This window comes from Cyprinus carpio, unplaced genomic scaffold (assembly GCF_018340385.1).
Source record: "Cyprinus carpio isolate SPL01 unplaced genomic scaffold, ASM1834038v1 S000006615, whole genome shotgun sequence".
Taxonomy (NCBI): Eukaryota; Metazoa; Chordata; class Actinopteri; order Cypriniformes; family Cyprinidae; genus Cyprinus; species Cyprinus carpio.
Window position 1 is genome coordinate 796,792 of NW_024879254.1, and position 19,055 is coordinate 815,846.

Consider the following 19,055-nt stretch of genomic DNA (forward strand, 5'->3'; position numbering starts at 1 on the left):
GAAAATCTCTTAATTAAATACACATATTTTTAGTTAATTTAAGTTTTTATATTTGGATCTATTAACATAAGGCAGAAGAACTGAACATTAGTTTATTATCATACATGGGCTTTGTCATGCAGCAAGAAGAGTTTTACTGCTTTGTACACTCATTGTCTAGTTTAGAGACCACTAAGGACGGTCCTGGATGGGTAGCAAAATGACACTGAGGATTGACAAATCACCTCTCAACCATTCAGAAAGATCCTGTGACTCTAACAACAACATACCTCGACTCTTCACAGTTGAGATCCACTTTAGCTTGTGTCTATCAAATACAGGTGCTGGTCATATAATTAGAATATCATCAAAAAGTTGATTTATTTCTCTAATTCCATTCAAAAAGTGAAACTTGTATATTATATTCATTCATTACACACAGACTGATATATTTCAAATGTTTATTTCTTTTAATTTTGATGATTATAACTGACAACTAAGGAAAATCCCAAATTCAGTATCTCAGAAAATTAGAATATTACTTAAGACCAATAGAAAGAAAGGATTTTTAGAAATCTTGGTCAACTGAAAAATATTAACATGAAAAGTATGAGCATGTACAGCACTCAATACTTAGTTGGGGCTCCTTTTGCCTGAATTACTGCAGCAATGCGGCGTGGAATGGAGTCGATCAGTCTGTGGCACTGCTCAGGTGTTATGAGAGCCCAGGTTGCTCTGATAGTGGCCTTCAGCTCTTCTGCATTCTTGGGTCTGGTATATCGCATCTTCCTCTTCACAATACCCCATAGATTTTCTATGGGGTTAAGCTCAGGCGAGTTTGCTGGCCAATTAAGAACAGGTGTGGTTTGTTTTTAATGAATTGTTGTGGTAGCTTTGGCACTCTGTGCAGGTGCCAAGTCCTGTTGGAAAATGAAATCTGCATCTCCATAAAGTTGGTCAGCAGGAAGCATGAAGTGCTCTAAAACTTCCTGGTATACAGATGCATTGACCTTGGACCTCAGAAAACACAGTGGACCAACACCAGCAGATGACATGGCACCCCAAACCATCACTGACTGTGGAAACTTTACACTGGACCTCAAACAACGTGGATTGTGTGCCTCTCCTCTCTTCCTCCAGACTGTGGGACCCTGATTTCCAACGGAAGTGCAAAATTTACTTTCATCAGAAAACATAACTTTGGACCACTCAGCAGCAGTCCAGTCATTTTTGTCTTTAGCCCAGGCGAGACGTTTCTGATGCTGTCTGTTGTTCAAGAGTGGCTTGACACAAGGAATGCGACAGCTGAAACCCATGTCTTGCATACGTCTGTGCGTAGTGGTTCTTGAAGCACTGACTCCAGCTGCAGTCCACTCTTTGTGAATCTCCCCCACATTTTAGAACGGGTTTTGTTTCACAATCCTCTCCAGGGTGTGGTTATCCCTATTGCTTGTACACTTTTTTTCTACCACATCTTTTCTTTCCCTTCGCCTCTCTATTAATGTGCTTGGACACAGAGCTCTGTGAACAGCCAGTCTCTTTTACAATGACCTTTTGTGTCTTGCCCTCCTTGTGCAAGGTGTCAATGGTCGTCTTTTGGACAACTGTCAAGTCAGCAGTCTTCCCCATGATTGTGTAGCCTACAGAACTAGACTGAGAGACCATTTAAAGGCCTTTGCAGGTGTTTTGAGTAAATTAGCTGATTAGAGTGTGGCACCAGGTGTCCTTCAATATGAATTGTTTTCACAATATTCTAATTTTCTCAGATACTGAATTTGGGATTTTCCTTAGTTGTCAGTTATAATCATCAAAATTAAAAGAAATAAAGATTTGAAATATATCAGTCTGTGTGTAATGAATGAATACAATATACAAGTTTAAAAACAGACGTTTCACTTTTTGAATGGAATTAGTGAAATAAATCAACTTTTTGATGATATTCTTATTATATGACCTGTACAGATGTTTTTAGCGAGTGCTTCAAGTGCGGATATATTAATTATTTTTCAGTTTATTCCAGCCACAGTGAACTAAAAACAGACGTCATTTGTCTCAGATGTCTTTGTTTTTTGGACTCATGGCATCTGCTTGAATTGTATTTACAGAAGCCAAGCATGCTGACAGGCATTTACAAATCATTCTACCGAATAGTTCAAAAGTCCTATTGGCTACTAATGTATGCAAATAAATGACCTGACAATGAGTGCACAAAGCAGTAAAACTCTTCTTGCTGCATGACAAAGCCCATGTATGATAATAAACTAATGTTCAGTTCTTCTGCCTTATGTTAATAGAGGCAAATATAAAAACTTAAATTAACTCGATTTATGTGAACACCCCGTGAACACACACCCGGAGCAGTGCAGCTATATCCAGCGCCCAGGGAGCACTGGGGGTTCGGTGCCTTGCTCAAGGGCACTTCAGACATTGGTATTGAGGGTGGAAGAGAGCCCTGTTCATTAATTCCCTCCCACCTACAACTCCTGCCAGCACCGAGACTGTATTTCTATTTTTTTAGATTAATTATTGTTTTTTTACTGGTTTGGGATTAGTATTTGGCGTGCTGTCCGGGGAAGGGCTCCGAGCTCGGGAATGGCCCGAACCTAGAGTACCCCCCCCTTCCCCGTCTAGTTGTAAAGTGAACTTGAAGTGAGGAGTTGGGGTGGAGGAGGGATGCTGGTAAACCGTCGATGGATGGAGGTAAGACGGCGGTATTTATACTGTGGTATTGATTACTTGATTGTGGTCCACCGGTGTTGATTAGGCTAATTATTTGACGCGCTCCTCCCGAACCTTGTTAATAAAACATCATTTAATCTGCATGATGTATTGATATATTTTGTCTGCTACTGTGCATTTACTCTAAATCTTTGCCTGTAATAAGAAATATACTTATAATTACAAATTTGGTGTAAAACTGTAAAGTGTGTTTGTGTCTTTTGTGTCTTATATATACATATACATATACACTCTTCCTGCAGTTCCTCTGAACCCTGAACTTTAAGTGTTTTATCTTAACTTATGAACTTACATTTTTTTTTATATCCACTCAGAGACTATATATTTTATAAGATACCTAATGAAAAACAGTGGATGGTATTCATACTTTGAGATTTTTGTTGGATACTATCTTGGCCTACTTGGTCGGCTGAAGCCTGAGGATTTCCTGGTAAAGAATCTCAGCACACCATGCCACCCAAGAAGGACCAAAGCAGCAACCAAAGTAATGGAGAGGAGTTGGTGTCGCTTTCACAGTTAAGGGATCTAATGAGTCAACAAAGGGATCTGTTCATGCAACTTCTACAGCAGCAAGAAAGCAACTTTAAGACTGTTGTGGAATTAATTGTGAACAATGTGAACACTCGGATTGACAGATTGATCAAGGAGACACAGGAGCTGAGAAGCAGCTTGCAATTCTCCCAGAAGGACATTGATGATCTAATAAAGAAAATTGATAAAACTGAGTCGGAAAGAACAATTGCTTGTGCTGAAACCAAAATAATGCAGGGGAAATTGGCAGAAATGACTGAGAAAGCAAACTACTTGGAGGGTCAAACAAGAAGGAATAACCTTGTTGTGGATGGCATTCCTGAGACCCAGAATGAAAGCTGGAAAGAGGTTGAGGACAAAGTCAAGTATGTGATAAATGAGAAACTTCACCTGGACAGTAGTCAGATGGTGATTGAACGTGCACATAGGTCTGGCAATCCATCCGGATATTCTGGAAAGAGACCTAGGCCTATTATGGTCAAATTCCTCAGATACAAAGATAAAATGCCTGTTCTGGGAAAGACTAAGGATCTGAAAGGCACCAACATCTATGTGAACGAGGACTACACTGAAGCTGTCAGGCAAAAGCGTAAGGAACTCATTCCAGCCATGAAAGCTGCCAGAGAACGAGGTGACATAGCCTACATCCGACATGACAAACTTATTGTCCATCACCCTGCCCAAAAGCATAAGGATAGGAAAGGAACTAACAGCCAGGAGTTGGAGCTAAGAGCTGAAGTGAGAGACTAGTTTTCTGGTTTCCTTAACTTGAGCTCATATAGACTGAACTGATTTTAAAGAAAAATAATAATTATGGATAGTAGGCCTATTGATGATAAGCATCTCCTTTCTGTTTCAAAGGGTCTTGTTATGGCTCATTTGAATGTCTGCAGCATCAGAAATAAGGTATTTGAACTTATTTGTCTAACTACAGAAAACACCATTCATATCTTGGCAGTATCGGAGACTCATCTGGATGCTACTGTTCTTGACACAGAGATTTCCATTGATGGCTATAATATTTTTAGAAGGGACAGGAATAAACATGGGGGTGGCATAGCATTATATATCAGAGATAACTTTCTGGCAACACTGTGCTCTGAGTTTATCTCAGATGGTTTAGAATCGTTATGGGTTAAAGTGCATCTTCCTCACCTAAAGCCGGTGCTAATAGGTTGCTGTTATAGACCTCCTGGGACTGATGTGCAATACCTGAATGATTTATGTGTGTTAATTGACAGAGTTACAGATGTGAGTGATATTTTTTTACTTGGTGATATGAACATTGACTGGTTTGCGGATCAATGTCCAATGAAACAAAAGATAGTTTCATTGATCGCTGCTTGTAATCTGTCTCAGATGATCTCTCAACCAACCAGAGTCTTTACGAACAGTGCTGGACATACTTCTGCCACTTGCATAGACCATATTTATAGAAATATTCCTGAATGCTGCACTAAACCAGCTACTTGATCTGTGGGTTTTAGTGACCATAATATCATAGCAATTACCAGAAAAACTAAAATTTCAAAATGTAAGGTTAATATAGTACATAAAAGAATGTTTAAGAAATTTATTCCGGAGAGTTTTTTGGCAGATGTTGGTGGTACTGATTGGACTGAGGTGTATGCTGCTGAGGAGCCTGAGGCCGCCTTAAATATCTTTATGGAAAGATTTATGAAGATTGTTGATAGGCATGCCCCTATGAGAAAGTGTATTGTAAAAGGGAGACCAGCCCCATGGCTGAATGAGAGTATAAAGAGCCTCATGAAGGAAAGAGACAAAGCCAAATGTATATTAGTAAAGACTGGATTGGTGGAGGACAGATTCAAGTACTGTCAACTGAGAAATCAGGTTACTAAACTGAATAGATTGATGAAAAAAGATGATTACATGCAGATAATAAATGCTGTAAAGCAAGATGGTAAAGAGCTCTGGAAAACCCTTAATGAAATAATGGGGAGGCGGACATCTGGAAGGGCTTCCTTTGTGGAGTCACAAGGCAAGTTTTTGACCAAACCATCTGATATAGCGAATTATTTTAATGATTTCTACATAAATAGGGTCCATGCACTAAGGCAGAATATGGACAATACTGATTCTAATTACCTAAAGTTTATAAAAAAAAGATGTGATGTTAGATAAGAGTAGCACTTTCCAGTTTAATAATATTGAGGAGTCGGAAGTAAAAAAGTTGTTGAAGTCTCTGCCCGGACACAGCTCAGTAGGTACTGATATGCTGGACAGTAAAGTACTTAGCCTGGTGGTTGACTATGTTTGCGGTCCGTTATGTCAAATATTAAATGCATGCTTAATGAAAGGTGTTTTTTCCCACTATTTGGAAAGAAGGTAAAATTATTCCCTTACCTAAAGATGGCAGACTAGCACTTACTGGGAAGAACAGCAGACCTATTACTATTCTCCCAGTTCTTGGTAAGCTGATGGAGAGAATAGTTCACTCACAAGTAAAGGAATATTTTGAATCTAATGGTTTGAACACAGATTTCCAACATGCTTATCGACAAAACTTGTTCTGCCCTTACAGTAATGACAGATGACTGGTTCAAGGAAAGGGATAATTTAAAGATGACTGGTGCTGTATTACTTGATTTTAGCGCAGCATTTGATGTCATAGATCACAATCTACTCATTGGTAAACTAGAATGCTATGGATTTAGTCCAACTGCCATCGATTTTATGAAGAGTTATCTCACATGTAGGACGCAACAGGTTTATTACACTGGCAGCTGGTCTCACTCTAAGGTCTTGGACTGTGGGGTTCCGCAAGGGAGCTGTCTGTGACCACTCTTATACGCCATCTTCACAAATGATTTACCATCTGTTTTGTGTAAAGCAACTGTACAAATGTATGCTGATGATTCCACATTGTATTATGCTGCAAAACCGTCAGTGAACTGGATTATGTTTTATCAGCTGAGTTAAATATGGTTTCTGATTGGATAAAACAGAATAAGTTGGTGCTGAATATTTCAAAAACCAAATCAATTATTTTGGGATCGAGTCATAAATTGTCATTAATACCAAAGATGAGTTTGAACTTGTCTGGGGAACCTATAGAACAGGTAGATAAAGTAAAATTACTGGAAACAATAGTGGATAGTAAGCTGTCATGGGTAGAACATATTGATATCATAGTGAAGAAGATGGGTAGTGGTATCTCTATGGTGAGGAAATGTCTTTCTTATGTCCCTATACATATTGTGGAGCAGGTGGCTAAATCTTTAATTTTATGTCATTTGGATTATTGTGCCCCTGTATGGTCATCTATATCTAAAGGTCAACTAAAGAAATTACAAACGACCCAAAACAGAGCTGCCAGGTTAGTATTACATTGTCCCATTAGAACAAATACTATTAGTATGCACTGTCAGCTCTCATGGTTAACGGTGGAGAAAAGGCAGGTTTTTAATACAATTAAGATTTTTAGAAACATTGTCTGTTCTTCTCAACCAGTTTTTCTTTTATATAACCAAATTGTTGGGTGTGATCAGGTACATTCTCATGTGACTAGGTCTGTGGATGATGGCCGGATGATGTTACCATGCCCAAAATCAAATGCTTTAAAGAGAACTGTTATTTATCGTGCCATCAGTCATTGGAATAATTGCCCATTGAATATACGTAAAATGAATGGCAAAGACTCTTTTAGGTACCATCTGAGAATGGACTATTTAGATTTGTGAGTAAGGAAAGGATACATTTATTTTATGAATGTAATACTGTAATCATTTATTCAGACTAATTTATGATGATGTGTATTGATGTATATAATGTTATAGTGCTATACTGTTTTTATATTAACATTGTTATGTGATTTCTTTTTGTTGTGGACCCCAGGAAGACTAGCTCGTTCACTTTGGTGACAGCTAATGGGGATCCTTTTTACAATAAACAATATATTAATTCATTCAACTTTATTCATGTCCCCCAAGGGGCAATTAGTTTATATATTTTATTATAATAATAATTACATACTGGCGGCAAGTCACTGTCTTAATGAATGAGTCATTGAATCATTGGTTTAGTTCAAAAGGAAGCAAGTACTGTAACTGATGACTTTTTGAATTGGCAATTTAAAAGAGCATTTCCCAACCTTTTTTCAGACATGGCACCCTTTCAAAATCTTTAAAAAAAAACTGTGGCACCCTACACAAAACAACTGCTCTACAGGCCCTGCTGCAGTCTACCCGCTCTGCAACGAAGCTGATGGTTTACTTCAGAAGCATCTTAAAGAACACTTCAAGTATACAGTAGGCTACTTCTTTGATGCCCCAGTAAAACTACTAGCCTAACTTATAATGTACAAATATTATAACTGACAAGAACAGTCAGTCTTAAAATATGAACAAACAAACAAATTACAACTATTTTACTCATTAGTAACACACTCATAAGTAATGAGTCATTACTAATGAGTGTCTGTTACTAATGAGTAAATCTGGACCACATCTGCCATACTAAATCACTATACCTCGCTCGGTTTCATCAGTAATCACGGTATTTTATTTATTTTTTTTTATTGTGTTGATTTGGTTTATATTTTTGTTTGTTATTGGTCTACACCTGGGTCCCTTAAGTAGCACCCCTGGCCAGCCCATGTATAAAAATCTAGTCCGGCCACAGAGTCATTTACTGTTGCTAAAGTGAAAATGAAAGTAGGCTATGCAGCAGGCTCCTGGTGTGCAAATCGAAGCAATTTCTTTTCTTTTCTTTTCTTTTTTCTTTTTTTATTTTTACAGGGAAAAGACACAGTATCAGAATTTAGACTATTCATGAGTCATCTAAGCAGACTACTTCAAATTCTCTCCAAGTGAATTCTGAAGCTGAGGCAGCAAAAAGAGTAAGTAGCTTCATGCTAAAGTACTTGTTTGGCAACACAACGTTTTATTTCGCATTAAAAATAATGAAAAGTCATGACCTCAGTATGAAGTTTAATTCTCAATGGATTTCAATAGATTATTGTGCTTACGTCTTTGATGTGGCTGTTCTATCAGTCGCAGATAAAATTGTTTTAATACAAGGCTAACACCAGACGACACGGAGGATAGGATCCTAAACTCTAAAACCATCGACACACATACTGCAGAGGATAAAAGTGGTTTGAATGTAGGCTATATATATATATATATATATATATATATATATATATATATATATATATATATATATATATATATATATAAACAGGCCCGGATTGGCTAATCGGGCACGGTCGTGTTTTTTTTCTTTTTCTTTTAATTATTATTTTACCGCAGCCCCACTATTTTTATTTATTTTCTCGCAGGCCCACTCGCAGAGTGCAGATTAATGAGTAGCCTATCTTTTGACTCCCCCGACAGCGGCACCTTGCTCAACATAAATAAATAAACAAATAAATCAGTTGTTGAGAAATGCGAGCAAAAAATAAGAGATACAAAATGGATAATAGAGAGCGCAAAGGCGGCGCTGAAAAGCCCAGAATAAAAAATAAGAAAGCTCTAGAAACTGACGCGGCCAAATATAGCCTATTTTTTCCTTAAATCCAGCGAGAGTAGGAAGACGATGAGACGGCAGGTGTTGTGCCCAGTCCTGACCAGTAAACTAACAGTATTAGGAGCAGTTAGGGTGACCATACGTCCTCTTTTTCCTGGTGTCCTGACATTTTATCCTACCTGTCAGATTTTCCTACCAGTGTTTACTGCGCATGCGCACAGCAATATTGCGTCCTTTTTCTCATGCTAAACAACAATATTTAATGTATCTGCATCACTGCAAGGGTAGGTTTAGGGTTGGGGTGGGTATAGCCTTTAATAAAACACAATCTAATAGGTAGCAAAAAATTATTTATTGTTGGTTTCCTGTAGCTGAATCCCTTCTAGCTTCAACCGCGAATATAACACATAATTACTGTGTTTGCATTACTGTAAGGGTAGGTTTAGGGTTGTGGTAGGTGTAGATGTTAATAAACCATAATTTTATCGGCAGCATTTTTCGTTGTCGAATTGTACTACCCACTGTTCACAACGCACTGGATAGCTGGCCAATCAGAGCACACCTCGCTTTTCAGACCGATGAGCCTTGTAAGAATCGACTTGTTTCAGAAAGGTGGGGCATAGAAGAGAAATAATAATGTACAGTATGTGAAAAATAATGTGTTTTTGAACCTTAAACCGCATAAACACATTTCATTACACCAAATACACAAAATAATGTTCTTTTTAGCAGCATCATATGACCCTTTTAAAGCCATGCACAGGACTGTTTTCTTAATCCTGATCCAGCTGAATTTCTGACCATCACCGCCTGCTCTCACAACGTGTGTGTTCCGCTCCCGCAAACATTCTAATATTGCATAAAATTTTCTTGCTTCGGTTCTGGCCCAGTTCTGGCTGGGTCCCTGGCCCAAAACTGGCCAACACACTGAAAAAATACAGAAACAATTTCCTTCTGGCCCAGATGCGGCCCACACCCTGTAAAATGCATACATAAATATATACAGCAAATATGTGGACTCTTTTGATGGTGTTGTACCAGAGTACCAATAAAAGTCTAGAATTGCCCCTAGCAACTGTCTATTCTGATCAGATTGTAATTTTAGATATGAATAAATGTATAGATGTTTAAACATCTACAAAGTTTTGCTGAGCACAGCTCTGATAACAGCATATTAAAAGCCCTTTTTTCAGATATGAAAACAAATGTTCACTGAGCATGAATATTGAACTGATGCTATTTTGTTCTATACCATTCCTCCCTCAGGTTGGTGTCTATGCAAGACAGGTAGACAACATTGCTTTAGTGACAAATTGTGACAACAATGTTCCATGCATCACATAAATACAGTTGCTTAGATTTGTATGGCATAATTACATTATCAAAAAACATACAGTAAGACGAGTGACAACACAGCCCAGACCAGGCATGAGATAGTTTTGCCCTGTAAGTGTTACCATTATCAAACCCTAATTGACTTGTTTGTTTTTCAGGATAAATAGCAGTAATACTGGTCTATTGTTCCTCCCATTAATATGGATTCAGTGGGAGTGAATGTTATTGAAACTGCAGCTCTGGGGAGACCCTTTCATCTGGGGATGCTGTATGACTGCAGAAAAGATGCGCTAGTACCAGGTACCAGATCAGGAGTTAAAAAAGAGATAAACAAGAAAACAAACAACTCAAAAAAATAGCAAACATTATCATTAAGGAAGATGAAGGGGGGAAATGTCCATGGATGCATTTTTATTGGTTAACCTTATATTTTTTCAATTTTAATATATCTTTAGGAATCACCCTATGGGATAAAGAGCAGCTGCAGCAGAGTATAAAGGATCATCCTCAATGTAATACAGTCTTCAATGTTACAGCTTCAGACTCCATTGAGGATAAATCTAACTTACTGAACTCTTTAAGTGGACTCATCAATGTAAGTGGAGCAGCCAAGTATCTCAGTGACACCAAGAAGTCATTCAAACAGCAGAGACTGACCCTGCATTATCATTCAACCACCAAGTTTGAAGAACTGACCATGAACCACCTGGCTTCTGGAAATATAGCTCACTATGAAGTGTTTGATAAAGATACAGCCACACATGTGGTGACAGCTGTGCTGTATGGGGCAGATGCTTGCTTTGTTTTTGATAGAGAAGTTGCATCAGATGAAGACAAAATCACAGTAGAAGGAGAATTAAAAGCTGCCTTTGATAAACTAAAGGGCATTTCAGTGGGTGCACAGATTGATCTGAGCTTGAATGACAAGCAGAAGACTGCGGTTCAAAAGTTCAGTTGCAAATTTTATGGTGACTTCCAGTTACAATCTAATCCAGCCTCTTTTGAAGATGCTCTGAACGTTTTTGCTGAGCTTCCAAAACTGCTGGGAGAGAAAAAGGAACTTGCAGTTCCATTGAGAGTGTGGCTTTATCCCTTGGACAAACTACATTCACGTGCTGCAAAACTTCAAAAAGACATCAGCCTAGGTCTAATCAAAAATGTTGAATCAGTATTTGAGACCTTAAGTATAACTGAAATGAAATGCAGTGATCTTCTGAAGGACAAACCATCTTTGGCTTTTGCAGGATTTTGTGATAAAATAATGCACATGAAGCAAAACTGCTCTAACTATAAATTAAGTTTCATGAAGAAAGTTGGCTCTCTGTTGCCAAAAATCCGTGGGGATATAGAAAAGGAAACAGCGCTGACTGAGCTTCTGTGTGATCATGAAGAATGTCCGTTCAGAGGAAGTGATCTTGAGAAGTGGGTGAAAGAGAAAGAGAAGGATTCTGTCATAATAAAAACACTTCTCAACCAGCTGATCGATTTTGGTGCCATGGTGGAAGAGAATCTAGATAAAATTTTAATGGATCTGAAAGTTAAAAATATGGTTAGCTATACTTTCACATCATTTGAGTGGCCAGATGTGCTCCTTTCTAAACAAAAGGCCTTCCTGGGTCCCTCAAGAAAAGAAAACAAGGATGAGTCTGATTCCAAACAAAACACTGGATTCACTTCTGACATCAAAATGACTATGAGGAGCAACTTGACTATCTTTAAAAACTTGATTAAATCAAAAACATGTGAACCAGCAAAATTTATTGTTTCATCAAAAGAAATTAAAAACAACCCAGGGTCTTGCATTCTTCTCTATGAGAATGGATCTGATGAAGCCACTTGCTTCACTCCTCCATCAGAATCAGCTTGTCCAGTCATTGAACGGATCAGTGGTCACAGTGTGGTTTTGAAGGTGTCTCCAGCATGTTCTGTGACCAAAGAGCTCAGGCTACTGTACAAAATGAGGGAAGAGAAAGACTGGAAATCTCAGTCTGTACAGAAGCATGACACAGTTACTCTGACAGATCTCAGTCCAGACACGGAGTATGAGATGAAATACGCAGCCGTGGGGAAGCTGAACTACACCGTTCACAGTGATGTCATCCACCTCAGAGTCATAGACAAGAAGCTCATCGATGCCACAGAGACTGTCTTAGAAACACTAAGCTTGATTGAAAACAAGTGCAGTGAACTCATGGAGAACAACAGTGCAGTCACATTCAGTGCAATTCACAGGAAGATTCAAGACATGATGAAATACTGCCAAACCTATAAACAAGATTTACATAACAGAATTAAATCAATGATTCAGTCCATTCAAGCCTGTGAAAAAGATATTAGTGCTCTGACAGACCTTCTGCAAGCTCATGAGGAGTCTCCATTTAACAAAAGTGATCTTAAAGAGTGGCTCACAGTGAAAGAAAAGGAATTAAAAGCAGTTGATGTGTTTCTTCAACAACTGCGTGACTCTGGAGCTGAAGTGAATAATAACTTAGACTCATTTTTGTTAGATACTAGTATAAAGAATTTGGTGTGCTACACATTTAGTTCTCTTGATCTGCCAGATGACTTGCTTCCTGATCGAGAAAATTTCCTGAATCCTCAAATGATGAAGAGAAATTCAAAGAAGAAACCCAATGCAGGGTCTCAAACATGGCTCACAGGAAGCATTTGGGAGACAATGAAAAAGCACTTGAAAATATTTAAAGATCTGATACTTTCAAATGGAGATCAGACAACAGTATTTTTGATTGCTTCAAAAGAGCACACAATCCATCCTGGTTCCTGTATTCTCCTCTATGAGAATGGATTTGATGAAGCCTCCTGCTTCACTCCTCCATTAAAACCAGCTTGTCCGGTCATTGAACAGATCAGTGGTCACAGTGTGGTTTTGAAGGTGTCTCCAGCATGTCCTGCAACAGAAGAGCTCAGGTTACTGTACAAAATGAAGGAAGAGAAAGACTGGAAATCTCAGTCTGTGCTACAGAGCCATGACACAGTTACTCTGACAGATCTCAGTCCAGACACAGAGTATGAGATGAAATACGCAGCCGTGGGGAAGCTGAAATACACCGTTCAAAGTGATGTCATCCACCTCAGAGTCATAGACAAGAAGCTCATCGATGCCACAGAGTCTGTCTTAGAAACACTAAGCTTGATTGAAAACAAGTGCAGTGAACTCATGGAGAACAACAGTGCAGTCACATTCAGTGCAATTCACAGGAAGATTCAAGACATGATGAAATACTGCCAAACCTATAAACAAGATTTACATAACAGAATTAAATCAATGATTCAGTCCATTCAAGCCTGTGAAAAAGATATTAGTGCTCTGACAGACCTTCTGCAAGCTCATGAGGAGTCTCCATTTAACAAAAGTGATCTTACAGAGTGGCTCACAGTGAAAGAAAAGGAATTAAAAGAAGTTGATGTGTTTCTTCAACAACTGCGTGACTCTGGAGCTGAAGTGAATAATAACTTAGACACATTTTTGTTAGATACTAGTATAAAGAATTTGGTGTGCTACACATTTAGTTCTCTTGATCTTCCAGATGACTTGCTTTCTGATCAAGAAAATTTCCTGAATCCTCAAATGATGAAGAGAAATTCAGAGAAGAAACCCAATGCAGGGTCTCAAACATGGCTCACAGGAAGCATTTGGGAGACAATGAAAAAGCACTTGAAAATATTTAAAGATCTGATACTTTCAAATGGAGATCAGACAACAGTATTTTTGATTGCTTCAAAAGAGCACACAATCCATCCTGGTTCCTGTATTCTTCTCTATGAGAATGGATCTGATGAAGCCTCCTGTTTCACTCCTCCATCAGAACCAGCTTGTCCAGTCATTGAACAGATCAGTGGTCACGGTGTGGTTTTGAAGGTGTCTCCAGCATGTCCTGCAACAGAAGAGCTCAGGTTACTGTACAAAATGAAGGAAGAGAAAGACTGGAAATCTCAGTCTGTGCTACAGAGCCATGACACAGTTACTCTGACAGATCTCAGTCCAGACACGGAGTATGAGATGAAATACGCAGCCGTGGGGAAGCTGAACTACACCGTTCACAGTGATGTCATCAGAGTGACTACGCACACAACCAACATCAGAGAGGTACGCTGCTTATTCATGACAACTCACTAAAGACATTTTTGAGAGGTTTTTTTTTTTTTTTTTTTTTTTTTTTTGTACAGTAACTATGTAGGTGTATGGGACTGATAATAGATTTTCCTGTTAACTGGTAAAAGTTACTTCTTGCAGCATGTTGTTAGTAATATTAATGATTTTAATTGTTTCATTTAGGAGAAGGCAAGGAGCACAATATTTAATAGTGAGTATAACACCCAAAAGAACATTTGTCCAGAGTAATGTACAGTATGTTTTAAATTGTTTTCTCTATCTCGCTCTCTCTCTCTCTCTCTCTCTCTCGTACTGGATTTAAAAGAAACGTTTAATATTTTGATTATCATAGTCATTTTTGTAAGATCATATTTGTACTTATTTTATCACATTTTATTTTCCAGAGGGGGTAAACATTTTCTCCATTTTGACTGGAAAAACAGCTAATTCTCACAAACACATTATTAGTACTTTGCAATACCGCATTGAGGATATGAGGGAAGTTGGCACAGTGGACGAGAGTGACATTATTCTGGTTTTCTGTCCTGTTGTGTCCCGAGCTGGAACTGACATTGACCAAGCACTTGATATATTCAATCACAATACAGGTTATTTGAGTTTACAGTCACTTAAGAAATAAATATTTTTATTATTCAGAATATTCAGGAGTACCTGATATTTGGTGAGGACATTAGACAAATTTGTCTGTTTTCTGAACAGGCTCGAAGCTAACTGTTCTAGTGGTGCTTCATCACACGTTTGACAAAGAGAAAATGGTCCCAGACAGCAGCAGATGTGTCAACAGGACAGACATACTCAAAGTGGACTGTCTGTTCTATGAGGATACAGGATTACTGGAGTGTCAGAGGAATTCAGATGCATATGACAAAGTTGTGAACTGGTTAATACAAGAGGTATTTAACAAGATGCTCAAAATATTTCATTTGAAAAACATTTCACTGTTTACTCAAACTCATGTTTTAATCATTCTCTGCAGGAGAGGCAAACAGGTGTCAAAATACGTCTACGTCAAAGTAGGTTAAATAATAGTAGGTTGTCGTTAAATATAACGTCAGTAAATATAGCATTTAAGTAACATTAACTATGTTGCTCATTGTTTTAACTTAATTTCTTCTGATTTACCAAACAAAAGACTTTACAAACCCAGGACAAAACCGAGATCAAGAACCTGAAAGATTGGCCAAAGTAAATAAGGTAAATGTTATGCTGTTGTGCTTAAGTTGCTGTTTAAAATTCCAGTGTTTGTCCAGATACTATGACTGAATTTCACTATAAGTTGTGTGTCTGTAAAATATACAGAGGCAGAAAATGGCAAACAACGAACCTAGTACAAGTAAGTTTGTATCTTATGAGGGATCTCTCACAATAATTGCTTGTCTAGTCACACACATTAATTTTTTATTTTTATTTATTTACTTATTTATTTATTTTGTCAAGAGTTATTGTAGAATTGAATAACTTCCTGGAAACCATCCTAGAAAATGAAATTAATTTTTAAAAGAGTATTATTATTTTGCATTCATTTTGGTCTGATCATATTGTACGTTCCCCTGTTTTTCTTATTCAATCCCAATTTATTTTCCAGAAAAGGTCAAAGTTTTCTTAATTTTGGCTGGAAAGATAAAAAGCTGTCACAAGGAAATTTTCGACATTCTGAGAAAACGAACTGAGAATCTGGAGGAAGCTCGTACAGTGGACGAGAGTGACATTATTCTAGTTTTCTGTCCTATTGTTTCTCGAGCTGGAACTGACATTGACGCAGCACTGAAGAATTATGTTTACCCTACAGGTTGTTTTATTATCATCGTCACACTATTTTAAATATAGTTATTAATTCTTAATTCTTAATAATTAATCCTCAAAGTGATATGTGTTTAAGCATTTCAGATGAAATTATCTTAAATTTGTCTATGTCCTTAAACAGATAAGCTGACTGTTCTAGTGGTGCTTCATCACACCTTTGACCCAGAGAAAACAGTTCCAGACAGCAGCAGATGTGTCAACAGGACAGACATACTCACAGTGGACTGTCTGTTCTATGAGGATATAGGATTACTGAAGTGTCAGAAGAATTCAGATGCATATGACAAAACTGTGTACTGGTTAATACAGCAGGTGTGTAACAAGATGCTCCATAAAATATGAACACTGCTCTAAAATGTATTGAACACATACATATTACTAATTAAGCTCATATTGCAATTTTTCTGCAGGGGGCAAAAATAGGCATCACAATATCCCCATGTCAAAGTAGGTTAAAGTCACTTTATTAACAAATTAAGGTTTATTAAAGTTTGCGGTATTATTAAATAAAGTATTATTAATTCTTATTATTTGGGCTTATTTATGTTTTGTTTTGTTTTTTTATTGGCATGTCCTAATTCTTAGTAACACACTTTCATTTTTTTAAACTGTCTCTTATTTGAAACAGACAAATCTAGCATTACAGATGTAATTCCATCTTGGATAAAGGTAAGAACGAACTCTTTTCTGATATTGACTGTCTGTAAAAACACTACAGTGCAACAGAACAAGTTTTTTCAGAACATACAGCAGCTTTCTGATGTCCTATAGTTTGGCATGAAGAACTGATGTAACAAGTTTTCATTTATTAAGATATTAATATTTTTGTAAAATACATTCTTCAACTTAAAAAAAAAAAATTCTACAACTTTAATATTTTATTTTATGGTGGAGTAACACCTGTTTCTTTGAACAGCTTTATCATTAAGTGGAACTTAAGTGCATAAGAGCTATCAGGTCCAATAGTTCTGAACAAAGCTAATATAATGTTTCAGTATATCCAGGAATTTTTCTATCCAACATAAAAGAAGAGCAGAAATACTGGCTAATGCACAAATTACCTGTTATTTTGTTGGGGTGCAATTAACATATAGACTTTGATAGACAGTGTTTCAGAAAACACAAAACATATGAACATATGAGTACACATGAAGTGGATTATTATAGATTATTGCACTGTAGTTGTGCTCCTTTGGTGGATATATATATATACAGTATATATATATACAGTGTAAAAAATTTCCCTGTAAAAAAACGGTAATCTACTGGCAGCTGAGGTTGCCAGCATCATACTGTAAAAATACAGCGCACTACTGTTTTAGAAATTAACAGAATGATACTGTTTTGTTAAATACAGCATTTAGCTGTTAAATAACATGCTAAACACAACCACAATATTTTAGATTAAAATACTATTCTGCACTACATTTTATGTTTGTCTATGTGAATGACAAACAAAAAAAAAGGAAAAAAATGCTAATTATTTTTTATCTTTTTTATTTTAATACAACACCATAAATTCTGCACAGTGCTTGTTTATACACTATTCAACAAAACAGGCAAAAAAGTAATCAAGAAGTATTCAGTGCATACTGTACGCTATGGTGCAACAAAAAGCACCAATCAAAAAAAATCAAAATGCAAAAATGGCTTAGGAAAAAAATAAAATAAAATAACCAATACACAATATAAAAATTACTTTCCTGTACATAAAATACAAATCTAGCCTCTAATCAAGATTCAGCAAACACCAGCCCAAAAACTGCAGTTTCACTAAAACAAACAAATTACTTAAAATTATTACATTTACTGAACTCTCAAATCAGCCTTTAACAAACAACAGCTCTTTTTTAAAAAAAATAAAACGGCCTCTAGTGTGCAAATCAATATTAGAAAGAGAAAAAAAAAGCAAACAGGGAAAAAGAACCAATAAAAGCACCAATCACACATTTTAAAATTCAAAAATGGCTAAGGAAAAATGAAACACAAAAATAGACAAAACAATATAGAAATCACTCTCCAGAACATAAAATACTAGCCTGGGTGCCAGCCCGAACCCCGCCCACAACATTTTTTGGACGGGAAGTTCGGTCTGGACTCGATCCATTGAGGAGTAATTATGCTCGGCTCCCAAAGGCCGAGCCAATCAAATTGCCAGGGCGGGCTTTAATCGATGATTGACAGGCTATCTGCGGTTACGTAACCACCCACGTCATCAAAGAGCGCTTGGGTTGAATTGGTTTTCACCATGGTTTTCACCAACGATGACTGCAGCTGGAGAAGTAAGATGTTTAGATTCCGCTATCACGTCTGCAATAAAAGAAATCGACAGCGCATTAATTTTAAAAGACGAACAAAGAACCGCAATCAAGGCATTTGTCGATGCGAAAGGATGTGTTTGCCGTCCTTCCAACGGGATTCGGCACAAAGTTTAATTTATCAGCTGGCTCCGATGTTTTTCAAGCCAACGTAATGGGTATCGTCGTGGATGAAGTTCATCTCACTTACAAATGGTAAAATTTAATCTGACTGTCTGACTTAGAAAATAACACATGACATAGTGACATGAAGCAAAATGTTTGTAAAAAATATATTGTACCTAACGTCACTTACTGCGTTGCTCTGATTGGTTGTAGGTCTATCCAATTGAGTGCAGTTTTTTTTTTACTGGTTCGGTTAAGACACGCCCCATAATTCAAGTGCAATGGAGCAGTATCAGACTCACATTCTGCCTAGAATATGAGTATGACGAAGTCAGGCTAATAAAATACCAAATCTAGCCTAAAATCAGCCCAAAATGGCATCTAGTATACAAATCAATAACACAGAAGGAAAAACCCAAACAAACATCAGCCCAAGCCCACTACATATTTCTGAAAAACAACAGCATGAGTTCCAGCTACATCTTAAATAAAGTGCCATTCAAAGTCCATAAGTCTTTTTAAAAGATTTGACACTTTGGAATTGATGGTCATGGTCTTCTTCTACACAGTTTTCCCAGTTTTTTTAGATGTCACTTTTCCCCTTGCAGCCTTGGTCC

The 19,055-nt window shown here is 37.3% G+C and overlaps 2 protein-coding genes across 2 annotated transcripts in view; both read left to right on the forward strand.

Annotated features, from left to right (window-relative positions):
* si:dkey-27p18.3 overlaps positions 1-19,055 on the forward strand; it is a 46,688-nt gene that overhangs the window by 21,556 nt on the left and 6,077 nt on the right. Inside the window, exons 4-6 of the mRNA XM_042754917.1 lie at positions 15,345-15,406; positions 15,512-15,545; positions 15,798-16,001. Of these exons, the coding sequence (XP_042610851.1) occupies positions 15,345-15,406; positions 15,512-15,545; positions 15,798-16,001 (300 nt within the window). The remainder of the gene's footprint in view (positions 1-15,344; positions 15,407-15,511; positions 15,546-15,797; positions 16,002-19,055) is intronic.
* On the forward strand, positions 10,219-14,353 carry LOC109052933. The gene is made up of 2 exons (XM_019070371.2): positions 10,219-10,377; positions 10,533-14,353. Exons 1-2 carry the CDS (start codon positions 10,278-10,280, stop codon positions 14,213-14,215), a joined length of 3,783 nt encoding a protein of 1,260 aa, XP_018925916.2. The 5' UTR covers positions 10,219-10,277; the 3' UTR covers positions 14,216-14,353.

Excerpts from the sequence above, each read along its gene's own strand:
- LOC109052933 (XM_019070371.2), top strand. The coding sequence starts at position 10,278 with ATGGATTCAGTGGGAGTGAATGTTATTGAAACTGCAGCTCTGGGGAGA. Across the intron at positions 10,378-10,532 it reads AAAAGATGCGCTAGTACCAG|GAATCACCCTATGGGATAAA; the intron begins GTACCAGATCAG and ends ATATATCTTTAG.